At 47.2% G+C, this 10,714-nt stretch overlaps 1 protein-coding gene across 5 annotated transcripts in view; it reads left to right on the plus strand.

Moving 5' to 3' along the window:
• Positions 1-10,714, plus strand: part of aqr (aquarius intron-binding spliceosomal factor) — a 109,991-nt gene that overhangs the window by 45,459 nt on the left and 53,818 nt on the right. For all 5 annotated transcript variants that reach the window (XM_070879002.1, XM_070879006.1, XM_070879003.1 and 2 more), the window contains exons 14-20: positions 4,914-5,017; positions 5,902-6,004; positions 6,104-6,224; positions 6,341-6,482; positions 7,507-7,685; positions 8,880-9,047; positions 10,375-10,544. In XM_070879002.1, coding sequence (XP_070735103.1) covers positions 4,914-5,017; positions 5,902-6,004; positions 6,104-6,224; positions 6,341-6,482; positions 7,507-7,685; positions 8,880-9,047; positions 10,375-10,544 — 987 coding nt within the window. The remainder of the gene's footprint in view (positions 1-4,913; positions 5,018-5,901; positions 6,005-6,103; positions 6,225-6,340; positions 6,483-7,506; positions 7,686-8,879; positions 9,048-10,374; positions 10,545-10,714) is intronic.

Genomic DNA, 10,714 nt, shown 5'->3' on the forward strand with positions numbered 1-10,714 from the left:
TCCAGGAATTTGAATCCCTCCCTCTTGCACCACTCCTCAAGCCATGTTTCATCTCAACTATCCTGCTATTTCTACTCTGACTAGCACGTGGCACTGGTAGCAATCCTGAGATTACTACCTTTTGAGGTCTTACTTTTTAATTTAACTCCTAGCTCCCTAAATTCAGCCTGTCTGACCTCATCCTGGTTTTTTTTTTACCTATATCGTGTCATTCGCGCCATTCTGACTGCCTTGGCTCCAGACAGAACAGAGCTCACATAGAACAGACAGGGCTCACCGTTGCCCAAATTCCTGACGTTCTTCCCCTCACCTCCTCCCCCACCACCCCCCCCCCCCCTGCCAAGTTCCTGACCTCCAAACCCCCACCCATCCCATAGATGGGGCATTGTGTGTGGGTCACGGATTGTAAATCAGTTTATTGGGTATAAATTGACACACATGCATCAAGCTTTCCGAGAAATCAACCAGATCGAGGGGGAGGAGAGGGAGAATGTGGTCCGGGTGTAAAGGATCTTACCATCTGGATCACATTCTTGCTCTCATCTTGCCCTCCCGCCCACTTCACCCCAGACCTGGGTCACGTTTTTCCCCCATCCCCACTGCTCTCCGTGCTCTTTACCCTCCATCGAGTTCCTGACCACCTCCCTCGCTCTTCCTGCCCTCTGTCTCTCCCCCTCCAATTTCATCTCATTCCTCCTCTCTCTTTCTCTCTCCCTCTTTCCGCTCGTCCCACTCTCCGATCTCCCCCTCGCCCTCGCCCTCTCTCCAGTTTCTCTCTCTCTCCCCCCACCCCCCCCCCCCCAACACCCTCCCTCCGATTCCTCTCTCTCTCTCTCTCTCTCTCTCTCTCTCTCTCTCTCTCTCTCTCTCTCTCTCTCTCTTTCCTCTGATTCCTCTCCTCTGATTCTTCGCTCTCGCTCCACTTCCCCTCCTCTCTCTGGGTTCTCTCGCTCCCTTTCTCTCTTTCCCACACCTTCCCTCTGATTCCCCTCTCTCTCTCTCTCTCTCTCTCTCTCTCCCTCTCTCGCGCTCTCTCTCTCTCTCTCCTCTCTCTCCTCTCTCTCCTCCCTCTCTCTCTCCCCCTCTCTCTCTCCCTCTCTCTCTCTCTTCCCTCTCTCTCACTCTCCCCATTCTCTCCCTCTCTGCTCTGATTCCTCTCTCTCTCTTTCTCTCTCCCCTCTGATTCCTCTCTCTCTCCTCTCTCCCCCCCTCTCTTCCTTCCCCCCTCTCTTCCTTCCCCCCTCTCTTCCTTCCCCCCTCTCTTCCTTCCCCCCTCTCTTCCTTCCCCCCTCTCTTCATTCCCCCTCTTCATTCCCCCCTCTTCATTCCCCCCTCTTCATTCCCCCCCTCTTCATTCCCCCCCTCTTCATTCCCCCCCTCTTCATTCCCCCCCTCTTCATTCCCCCCCTCTTCATTCCCCCCCTCTTCATTCCCCCCCTCTTCATTCCCCCCCTCTTCATTCCCCCCTCTTCATCCCCCCCCTCTTCATCCCCCCCTCTTCATCCCCCCCTCTTCATCCCCCCCCTCTTCATCCCCCCCTCTTCATCCCCCCCTCTTCATCCCCCCCTCTTCATCCCCCCCCTCTTCATCCCCCCCTCTTCATCCCCCCCCTCTTCATCCCCCCCCTCTTCATCCCCCCCCTCTTCATCCCCCCCCTCTTCATCCCCCCCCTCTTCATCCCCCCCCTCTTCATCCTCCCCCTCTTCATCCTCCCCCTCTTCATCCCCCCATCTCTTCCTTCCCCCCATCTCTTCCTTCCCCCCCTCTTCCTTCCCCCCCTCTCTTCCCCCCTCTCCCTTCCCCCCTCTCTTCCTTCCCCCCTCTCTCCCTTCCCCCCCCTCTCTTCCTTCCCCCCCTCTCTTCCTTCCCCCCTCTCTTCCTTCCCCCCCTCTCTTCCTTCCCCCTCTCTTCCTTTCCCCCCTCTCTTTCCCCCCTCTCTTCCCCCCTCTCTTCCCCCCTCTCTTCCTTCCCCCCCTCTCTTCCCTCCCCCCCTCTCTTCCCTCCCCCCCTCTCTTCCTTCCCCCCCTCTTTTCCTTCCCCCCTCTTTTCCTTCCCCCCCTCTTTTCCTTCCCCCCCTCTTTTCCTTCCCCCCCTCTCTTCCTTCCCCCCCTCTCTTCCTTCCCCCCCTCTCTTCCTTCCCCCCTCTCTTCCTTCTCCCCCCTCTCTTCCTTCTCCCCCTCTCTTCCTTCTCCCCCCTCTCTTCCTTCTCCCCCTCTCTTCCTTCCCCCCCTCTCTTCCTTCCCCCCCTCTCTTCCTTCCCCCCCTCTCTTCCTTCCCCCCCTCTCTTCCTCCCCCCCCTCTCTTCCCCCCCACTCTCTTCCTTCCCTCCCCCCTCTCTTCCTTCCCTCCCCCCCTCCCCCCTCTTCCTTCCCTCCCCCCCTCCCCCCTCTTCCTTCCCTCCCCCCTCTCTTCCTTCCCTCCCCCCCTCTCTTCCTTCCCTCCCCCCCTCTCTTCCTTCCCTCCCCCCCTCTCTTCCTTCCCTCCCCCCCTCTCTTCCTTCCCTCCCCCCCTCTCTTCCTTCCCTCCCCCCCCTCTCTCCCTTCCCTCCCCCCTCTCTCCTTCCCCTCCCCCTCTGTTTCTTCCCCCCCCTCTGTTTCTTCCCCCCCCTCTGTTTCTTTCCCCCCCTCTGTTTCTTTCCCCCCCTCTGTTTCTTCCCCCCTCTCTTTCTTCCCCCCCTCTCTTTCTTCCCCCCCCCCTCTCTTTCATCCCCCCCCCTCTCTTTCATCCCCCCCCCCTCTCTTTCTTCCCCCCCCTCTCTTTCTTCCCCCCCTCAACACCCCCCCCCCACTATCTCCCCCCCCACACTCTCCCCCCCCCCTCTCTTACTCCCCCCCCCTCTCATTCTCCCCCCTCCTCTCTTTCCCCCCCCTCTCTTTCTCCCCGCCCCTCTCTTTCTTCCCCCCCCTCTCTGCTTCCCCCCCCCTCTCTTTCTTCCCCCCCTCTCTTTCTTCCCCCCTCTCTTCTTTCCCCCCCCTCTCTTCTTTCCCCCCCTCTCTTCTTTCCCCCCCTCTCTTCTTTCCCCCCCTCTCTTCTTTCCCCCCCTCTCTTCTTTCCCCCCTCTCTCTTCTTTCCCCCCTCTCTTCTTTCCCCCCCCTCTCTTCTTTCCCCCCCCTCTCTTCTTTCCCCCCCTCTCTTCTTTCCCCCCCTCTCTTCTTCCCCCCCCTCTCTTACTTCCCCCCCCTCTCTTACTTCCCCCCCCTCTCTTACTTCCCCCCCCTCTCTTACTTCCCCCCCCTCTCTTACTTCCCCCCCCTCTCTTACTTCCCCCCCCTCTCTTACTTCCCCCCCCTCTCTTACTTCCCCCCGCCTCTCTTACTTCCCCCCCCTCTCTTACTTCCCCCCCCTCTCTTCCTTCCCCCTCCACTCTCTTCCTTCCCCCTCCACTCTCTTCCTTCCCCCACCCCCTCTCTTCCTTCCCACCCCCTCTCTTCCTTCCCCCTCCCCTCTCTTCCTTCCCCCTCCCCTCTCTTCCTTCCCCCTCCCCTCTCTTCCTTCCCCCTCCCCTCTCTTCCTTCCCCCTCCCCTCTCTTCCTTCCCCCTCCCCTCTCTTCCTTCCCCCCCCCCTCTCTTCCTTCCCCCCCCCCTCTCTTCCTTCCCCCTCCCCTCTCTTCCTTCCCCCCCCCCCACTCCCCCATCTCTCCTCCAACCCCCCCCCCCCGGTCTCTCCACACCATATAGCCCAATCTCCCGTGCGAATGTCCTTACTGCAGGCGTCCCTGAAACTTGCTTTTGCGAGGCCTCGCCGGGTCCATCTGCATTTCGTACAGACCCAGCGTAGGCCAGAATTTCAGCCCCAATAAATACATTTGTTTGCCTCACCTACCACCGTTACATAAATAACTCTGTGCGTGGTCATGAGAGGAGACAGTATTTTCATTTGTCACTGTGAAACCATGGGAATACACTGTGTTGTTTCTGTAGCTTTTTTTTTAGTAGACAAGCCCTTCTGCAAATTTACAGAAATCAACCAGGTGTGATTAAGACATTACTTTTATTCAGTAACTGGTGCTTTCATTGAGGCCAGGCCATGTGGCAATTAAGTACTTCTGAGCAAACCAAAAGTCACAGATATTATAATATATATTTGTCTGACCTGTCGGAGATGAACTAAAACACATAAATGAGATAACTGCTCTCTGTTTAGGCCTCAATATTTCTTTCAATTTTCAGCACCAATATAATATTTTGCCTTGCAGGTAGTTCTGTATTTTCTTCATAGTTAAAGGTATAAAATAATGTTTTAAGTAAAAGAAGTATGAATTATAATTCATCTCGCATGTTTCCTTGCGAGGCACTTAATTAAGCAGTTCCTTGCAGAAATATCTCATAGGCAGAATGTTGCATTTGTTTAGGATCTGTAAGGAGAACCAAAAACCATAACACTGAAGAAAAGATTAAGTATACTTCCACTTTACTGAATATTTCTACAGCACTTATTTAAGCAGAACCTTTTGTGTTAAGTTTAAATTCAGGACCTTTATTTAGAATCTCCTATGATGGGATCAGAGCTCCAATGTGCTTCAAATAGTTAAAATTCTATAGTATTTATTTTTGACATGACTTTAGATGTTATAATATTGAATTTAAAATGAACATTGGTTGCCTGAGGTTGGGACATAGTACTTTTCTCAGTGTCGAGGAGATAAGCAATATATGAAACTTTCCAGTGATTTTTGTATTTTCAACTTAAGTTAATTAAATTAGACATTTCCTCATCTTTGAAATGTTAATGTATTCAAGTCTGCACTGGAGGACATTTCGAAAGAAGACAGTTGTCTCAAGTTTAACATGTGTAACAATCTTAACTTTTGAAGAATTTCGCTTCTCATTGCTAATTGATTATTGGTATGTTAGATATTCAATAGATATTCTGATTATATAAATCTGAAGATACTTACTGATTTTCATTGCAGAGGGCAGCGTTTGCTCATTTTCCAGAACTACATGATTTTGCTTTGTCCAATGTCGCAGCTGTTGATACTCGAGAATCTCTAGTAAAGCACTTTGGATCACTTGGGTAAATGTTTTCTTTTGTTCCTCCTGTTTCTGCACAAGTTGAGTTCACATAGTATTGCATAGTATTTGCAACACAGAAACATACCCAACTGGTCTATGCTGGTGTTTATGCTCCATGAGCTTCATCCCACCATATATCAACATATCATTCTATTGCCCGTGACCTAACGCACCAAGTCCCGCTCACCCATTACCCCCTGTGCTAGCTGACCTACATTGGCTTCCGGTTAAGCAATGCCTCGATTTCAAAATTCTCATCCTTATTTTCAAATCCCTCCATGGCCTCGCCCCTCCCCATCTCTGTAATCTCCTCCAGCCCCACAGCTCCCCCCTGCCGCCCCCCCGAGATGTCTGCCTACTCTAATTCTGCCCTCTTGAGCATCCCTGATCATAATCGCTATGCATTGGAGCCGTGCCTTCTGTTGCCTAGGCCCCAAGCTCTGGAACTCCCTCCCTAAACCTCTCCATCTATCTACCTTTCATTCCTCCTTCATACCTCTTTGACCAAGCTTTTGGTCACCTTGGCTAATTTCTACTTCTGTGGCTCGGTGTCAATTTTTAAAAATCTCATACTACTCCTGTGAAGTGCCTTGTGATGTTTCATTACGTTAAAGTTGTTATATAAATATACAAGTTAGTTATTCCTTTCTTCCACATTTAGCTTACACTTTAATGCATCTATACTATTTGCCTCAGCAACTCCATGTAGTAGTAAAGTTCCACTTTCTAACCACTGCTCAGTTCCCGAAGGATTTATTAAGTCTCAACTTTTCAACTTCATCCTATTTTCCGTTTCTTTGTTCTTTTGAAAACTTGGAGGACAACTTATGTGAAGTCTTGCACCTAGAAATAAAATGCTAAATTAGTCTTGTTTTCCATTTGCAGCCCCAGCACACTCCACAAAGTGGCATCGTATCTTTGTCTTTTGTCAATCCTGCCTGAAGTAGAGAATACTTGTTATGAAAAAGAATTTCTCTTAGAGATGTTGGTAGGTATTGAAGTGAAAGGCTATTAGTTAACATAATATTGGAACATTTTTTAAAGTAGGATGTTATTCATTTAAAGTTGTTTTACTTTACTCTAACAGGTGTCCCGACACGAACGCCGAACATCGCAAATTCAACAATTAAATGAGATGCCACTTTACCCCACAGAAAAAATAATCTGGGATGAAAACATTGTACCAACGGAATATTACTCTGGAGAAGGTATGATATATATTTAGGCTTGTGGGCAATTTTTTTAAGACAATGCTGGCGTCTGATTTGAAAACCTATGCTTTGTGGGTCAGATTCTGTACTTGATTATTTTTTTGTTACGCTAGGCTGTCTTGCGTTACCTAAACTGAATTTGCAGTTCTTGACACTTCATGACTACCTACTGAGGAATTTTAATCTCTTTCGTTTGGAATCCACATATGAGATTCGACAGGATGTAGAGGATGCGATCAGCAGACTTAAGCCATGGTGGGTAGTAATTGTTTATAAATGCATTTTTTTCTCTCTAAATCAGAATTTCCATCCAATGTAGATTTCATGGTTGTTCTAAATTATTAAGATGCTGGAAATGAAAGTATATTTTCAAGTTTGTTTAAAACTTTCCATTTTGATTCTTTAGATTGCATTCCTTTTTAACCTAAATGGGCAGTTATATCTGTCCAACATAACTTGTCTATTTAATATTTCAAAAAACAGCTAACCATAATACAGAAGTGATATTCCCCTCATTATCTGATGACACAGATGTTGCACTGACAGTCCACTTCGTAGCTGGGGGAGTTATGCTGTCCAGTCCACTTTGCAGTGGGGGGAGAAAGGAGAAAGTTACACTGCCCAGTCCACTGTACAGTGGGAAGTGGCATGAGTTACACTACCCAGTCTACTTTGCAGAGGGGGAGGGCTACACTGTCCAGTCCACTCCACAGTGGGGGTGGGGGGAGAGGGGAGTTGCACTGCCCTGTCCACTCGGCGGTGGGGGGATCCGCTCTGGGGTGGAAACCATGGCATTCTTAAGCAGGTGAAGTTTCTACTTTATGTTTACAAAACTGTTTTGAATTGCATTTGATATTTTACCTTTGTAAACATTACTGTGGCTGGAGTCCAATGAAAGCAATTTTTTTATCTTTCCTTCTACAAATATTCCAGTGTTTAAAGTAGATCTAAATAAATCACCTCGACTAATATGTATCATTTGTTTAGAAAAAACTTAAAATGGCAGCATTTTTCTTCTCATTGGATCACAGTTTTTAAAATGTGTTCAAATCTTTCACTACTGTCATCCTTCTCTGTATTTTTACACAGCTATTTTAAAATAAATCTTGGATCACAACAGTTTCTTAAGCCACTTTTGTTGCCCATTATTATTGCAAACAATGTAATAGCATTTTAAATTGTAATATGTTTATTATGGGAATATTTCATTATGATTCATGTCAGATCATTGACTTGCTTTATTTTGGTTGGATCATTCATTTGTTTAATAACTTCACAGGCAGGGGGAGTATGGAGGAGTTGTATTTGGTGGCTGGGCTCGAATGGCACAGCCTATTGTCACTTTCTCCATCGTTGAAGTAGCAAAACCCAACATTGGTGAGAACTGGCCGGCCAGAGTCCGTGCAGACGTAACCATCAACTTAAATGTTCGATATCAAATCAGAGGAGAATGGGAAGGTAGCTCCAAGTATATGAATTATTTTGTAAGCGAGTATATAGAGTATTGTTTCGTGCTTTGCAGAGGGTACATAAGAGTATTGTAACTTCTTTTTGCCAAACATATAATGGAAAAGAACCATGCATCAGAAAACAATTCCAGATACTGAAAAATTGATTTGAATCACTCACAGAAATGTTTTTTAAAAGGGAACCTGGAATTACATTGTGCTGAATGCATCAAAGATTAATTGTACTTGCATATCTAAATATACCTTGCTTGAATGTGTGTAGATATATCTAACCTGGTTTTGGGCAGACGTGTACTACTAAAACATATATTAAGTTGAACAGAATAAGGGTCCGGATGAGGCCCATTACTGCCGGTTTGCAGCGGAGATGCAGTGGAATTCAGTGGCCACCGATTTCTGGTCGAATGGCCGCCACAAGCTAAATCACACAGGTTTTTTTCTGGCAGTCTCCACTTCCGCCGTGCCGCTGCCAAGTGGCCGTAAGTGCGTCATCCGTGCGGACCGCACCTCCATCCATATTCAGGATGAAAAATTGAATCCTTTCTCTCAGTGCACCTTCTGTTCTCCCTGCGAGCTCTGGCTGTGCGGCGGCCATTAAAGGCAAGGGCCCACTCCGCGACCGCCATTTTATTTTGCCTGCCGACTTCCATATCGGCCGGATTATTGTGCCACTGGATGCGGCCAGGCAGCCTGGCACCCCCTCTTGGGTGCCAGGCTGCTGGCCAGGCCGAAATCCTCCCTGGTGGCCCAGTGGCCGATCCCAAATAATGGCCGATTATCTCCCCTTTTAAAGCAGGGGAGATACGTGGTGACGCAGACACGCAATGACGCACCACCGCTCCGCTGTTGAGTGACAGCGGTGGAGAATCCGTCCCGCCTCCACTTCCGCCCGTCACCAGCACTTGCCGCCGCACTTACGCCCCCATTATGACTGACTTTCTGGCCGCTTAAAAAAAAAAGACAAAGACCTGCATATCGATCAAGAGTCAACCTCATCCTACCCGGCGGTGAAAACACTTTAAAAATCGTAAGCGCGCCAGCTTTCTGGCAGACCTGAATTTCGGCCCCTAAATCTTCAAACTCTTCCAAATAGTCACAGTTGCATGTTTAGAGAAATCAAATAGTAGGATTGTATGCATATTTTTGTTTTTTGGGTTTATATGTGGAATTTTCAATCCTGTAGCTCTTCGCAAACACGATGTATGCTTCCTTATAACTGTTCGGCCAGTGTTGGCTTATGGCACAAAGTTTGATCGAAAGCAACCATTTGCAGAGCAGTGTGGGCTCTTGTTTGTGCGAGGATGTGAAATTCAAGGCATGCTGGATGAGAAGGGACGGGTCATTGAAGAAGGTATAGTTTTTGTATTCCTGATTGCAGAATAACATGGGCTAATGTTTTATTAAATGAGCATGTATGTATCTTGAGCACAAATTGGCACAGAAATTGCGGTTGAAGGCTTTCCACAGGCGGATGCCTCCGACCGCAAAAATTTCTACGAAAGTACCTGTTGGTCCCTGAGGCTCGGAAACTTGAGGTCCTGGGACTCTACGCGAAGGCCTTTGTAGACGCACACGTATCCCAGGACCGTAAGACTTTCGTACGCATCACTGGGATCACGTGGGCTGGCCCAACCTATGAGAGTCGGGGATCCCCATTCATACTACCGTATATATGGAACTCACATGAGTATGAATGGAAATACACACAAAAACACTGAAAATAACTTTTTTTAAATCACATTTCAAATGAATAAAAATGGAATTTAAGTAAAACAAAAATTAAATTTTTTGAAAAATAAATTTACATATTTTCAAGGGTCTAAAAATAAACTTACCATATTTAACAGGATTTTAAATGTTTAAATTATTTTTTTAAATATATCTTTCTGTACTTTAAAAGTCTTATGCTGATAAAAGCAGGCCTTACGCCTGCTATTTTCAGTCATTGGAATTTGAAGGACATTCGCTGGGCAGGTGTTGGGCAAATAGCCCAACTCTCTGCCCGTGGAGGCCCTTTAGTTTCGGATGCAGTGGAACTGTCAAGAGATTTCTTGACAGATCGCAAGTTCTGGGTTCAGATGCATGCGCTTCGCATACCTAAACCCGGAACTTGCGGGGATACCACGGGTGCGTATGCGCCCGTGGGGAGTGAGATTTCAAGCTTATTATGTTTTCCATTGTCTCAGTTCTGTTCACTTGGTAGCACTCTTGCCAATGAATTATGAGGGTTCAAACCTCACTCCAGGACTTGAGCACAGAATCTAACTTTTCAGTGCAGTTCTGTGGGAGTGCTGCATTGTTGAAGGTGCTGACTTTCAGATGCAATGTTAGACCAACACAATCTGTCTGACACTATTCGAAGAAGAGCAGGGAGTTTCTCCTGGTGTACTGGCCAACAATCACCCCTCCAATACCTTTAAAAAGAAATTACCTAATCATTTACCTCCTGTTTGTTGGAGCTTGTTGTCTGCTATGTTTGCCTTAAAAAAAAAACATAATGGCTACACTTCAAAAGCTTTTCATGGCTGTGAAGCACTTTGGGATGTCCTGAGGATGTGAAAGGAGCTGTTAGGTTAGTTGTTGCCCCAGTTGAGCAAGTATATATTTTTTTACACTGACCATATATTACTGTTGTTCCTAATGTAACTCACACTGATTACTTGTTTTCCTTTTTGCAGGTCCTGAACCTAAACCAAAGCTGAAGGGAGACTCACGAACCTACCGCGTATGGCTGGATCCCAACCAATATCAGCAGGACATGAGCTTCTCCATTCAGAATGGAGCTGATGATGTCTATGAGACCTTCAATATTATCATGAGAAGAAAACCCAAGGAAAATAATTTTAAGGTGAGCTTAATGCAACATTTAGAAATACAGTATTCTGCACTACACATTTAAGAAACTAATAGGCATTGTAAGCAGAAAGAATGTTACTGAGCTAATAATCCAGAGAATGTGAGTTCAAATTTCACCAGGGCAGTTAGAGAATTTGAATTCAATTTTTAAAATCTGGTATC

The sequence above is a fragment of the Pristiophorus japonicus genome, chromosome 4 (genome assembly GCF_044704955.1).
Source record: "Pristiophorus japonicus isolate sPriJap1 chromosome 4, sPriJap1.hap1, whole genome shotgun sequence".
Classification (NCBI taxonomy): Eukaryota; Metazoa; Chordata; class Chondrichthyes; family Pristiophoridae; genus Pristiophorus; species Pristiophorus japonicus.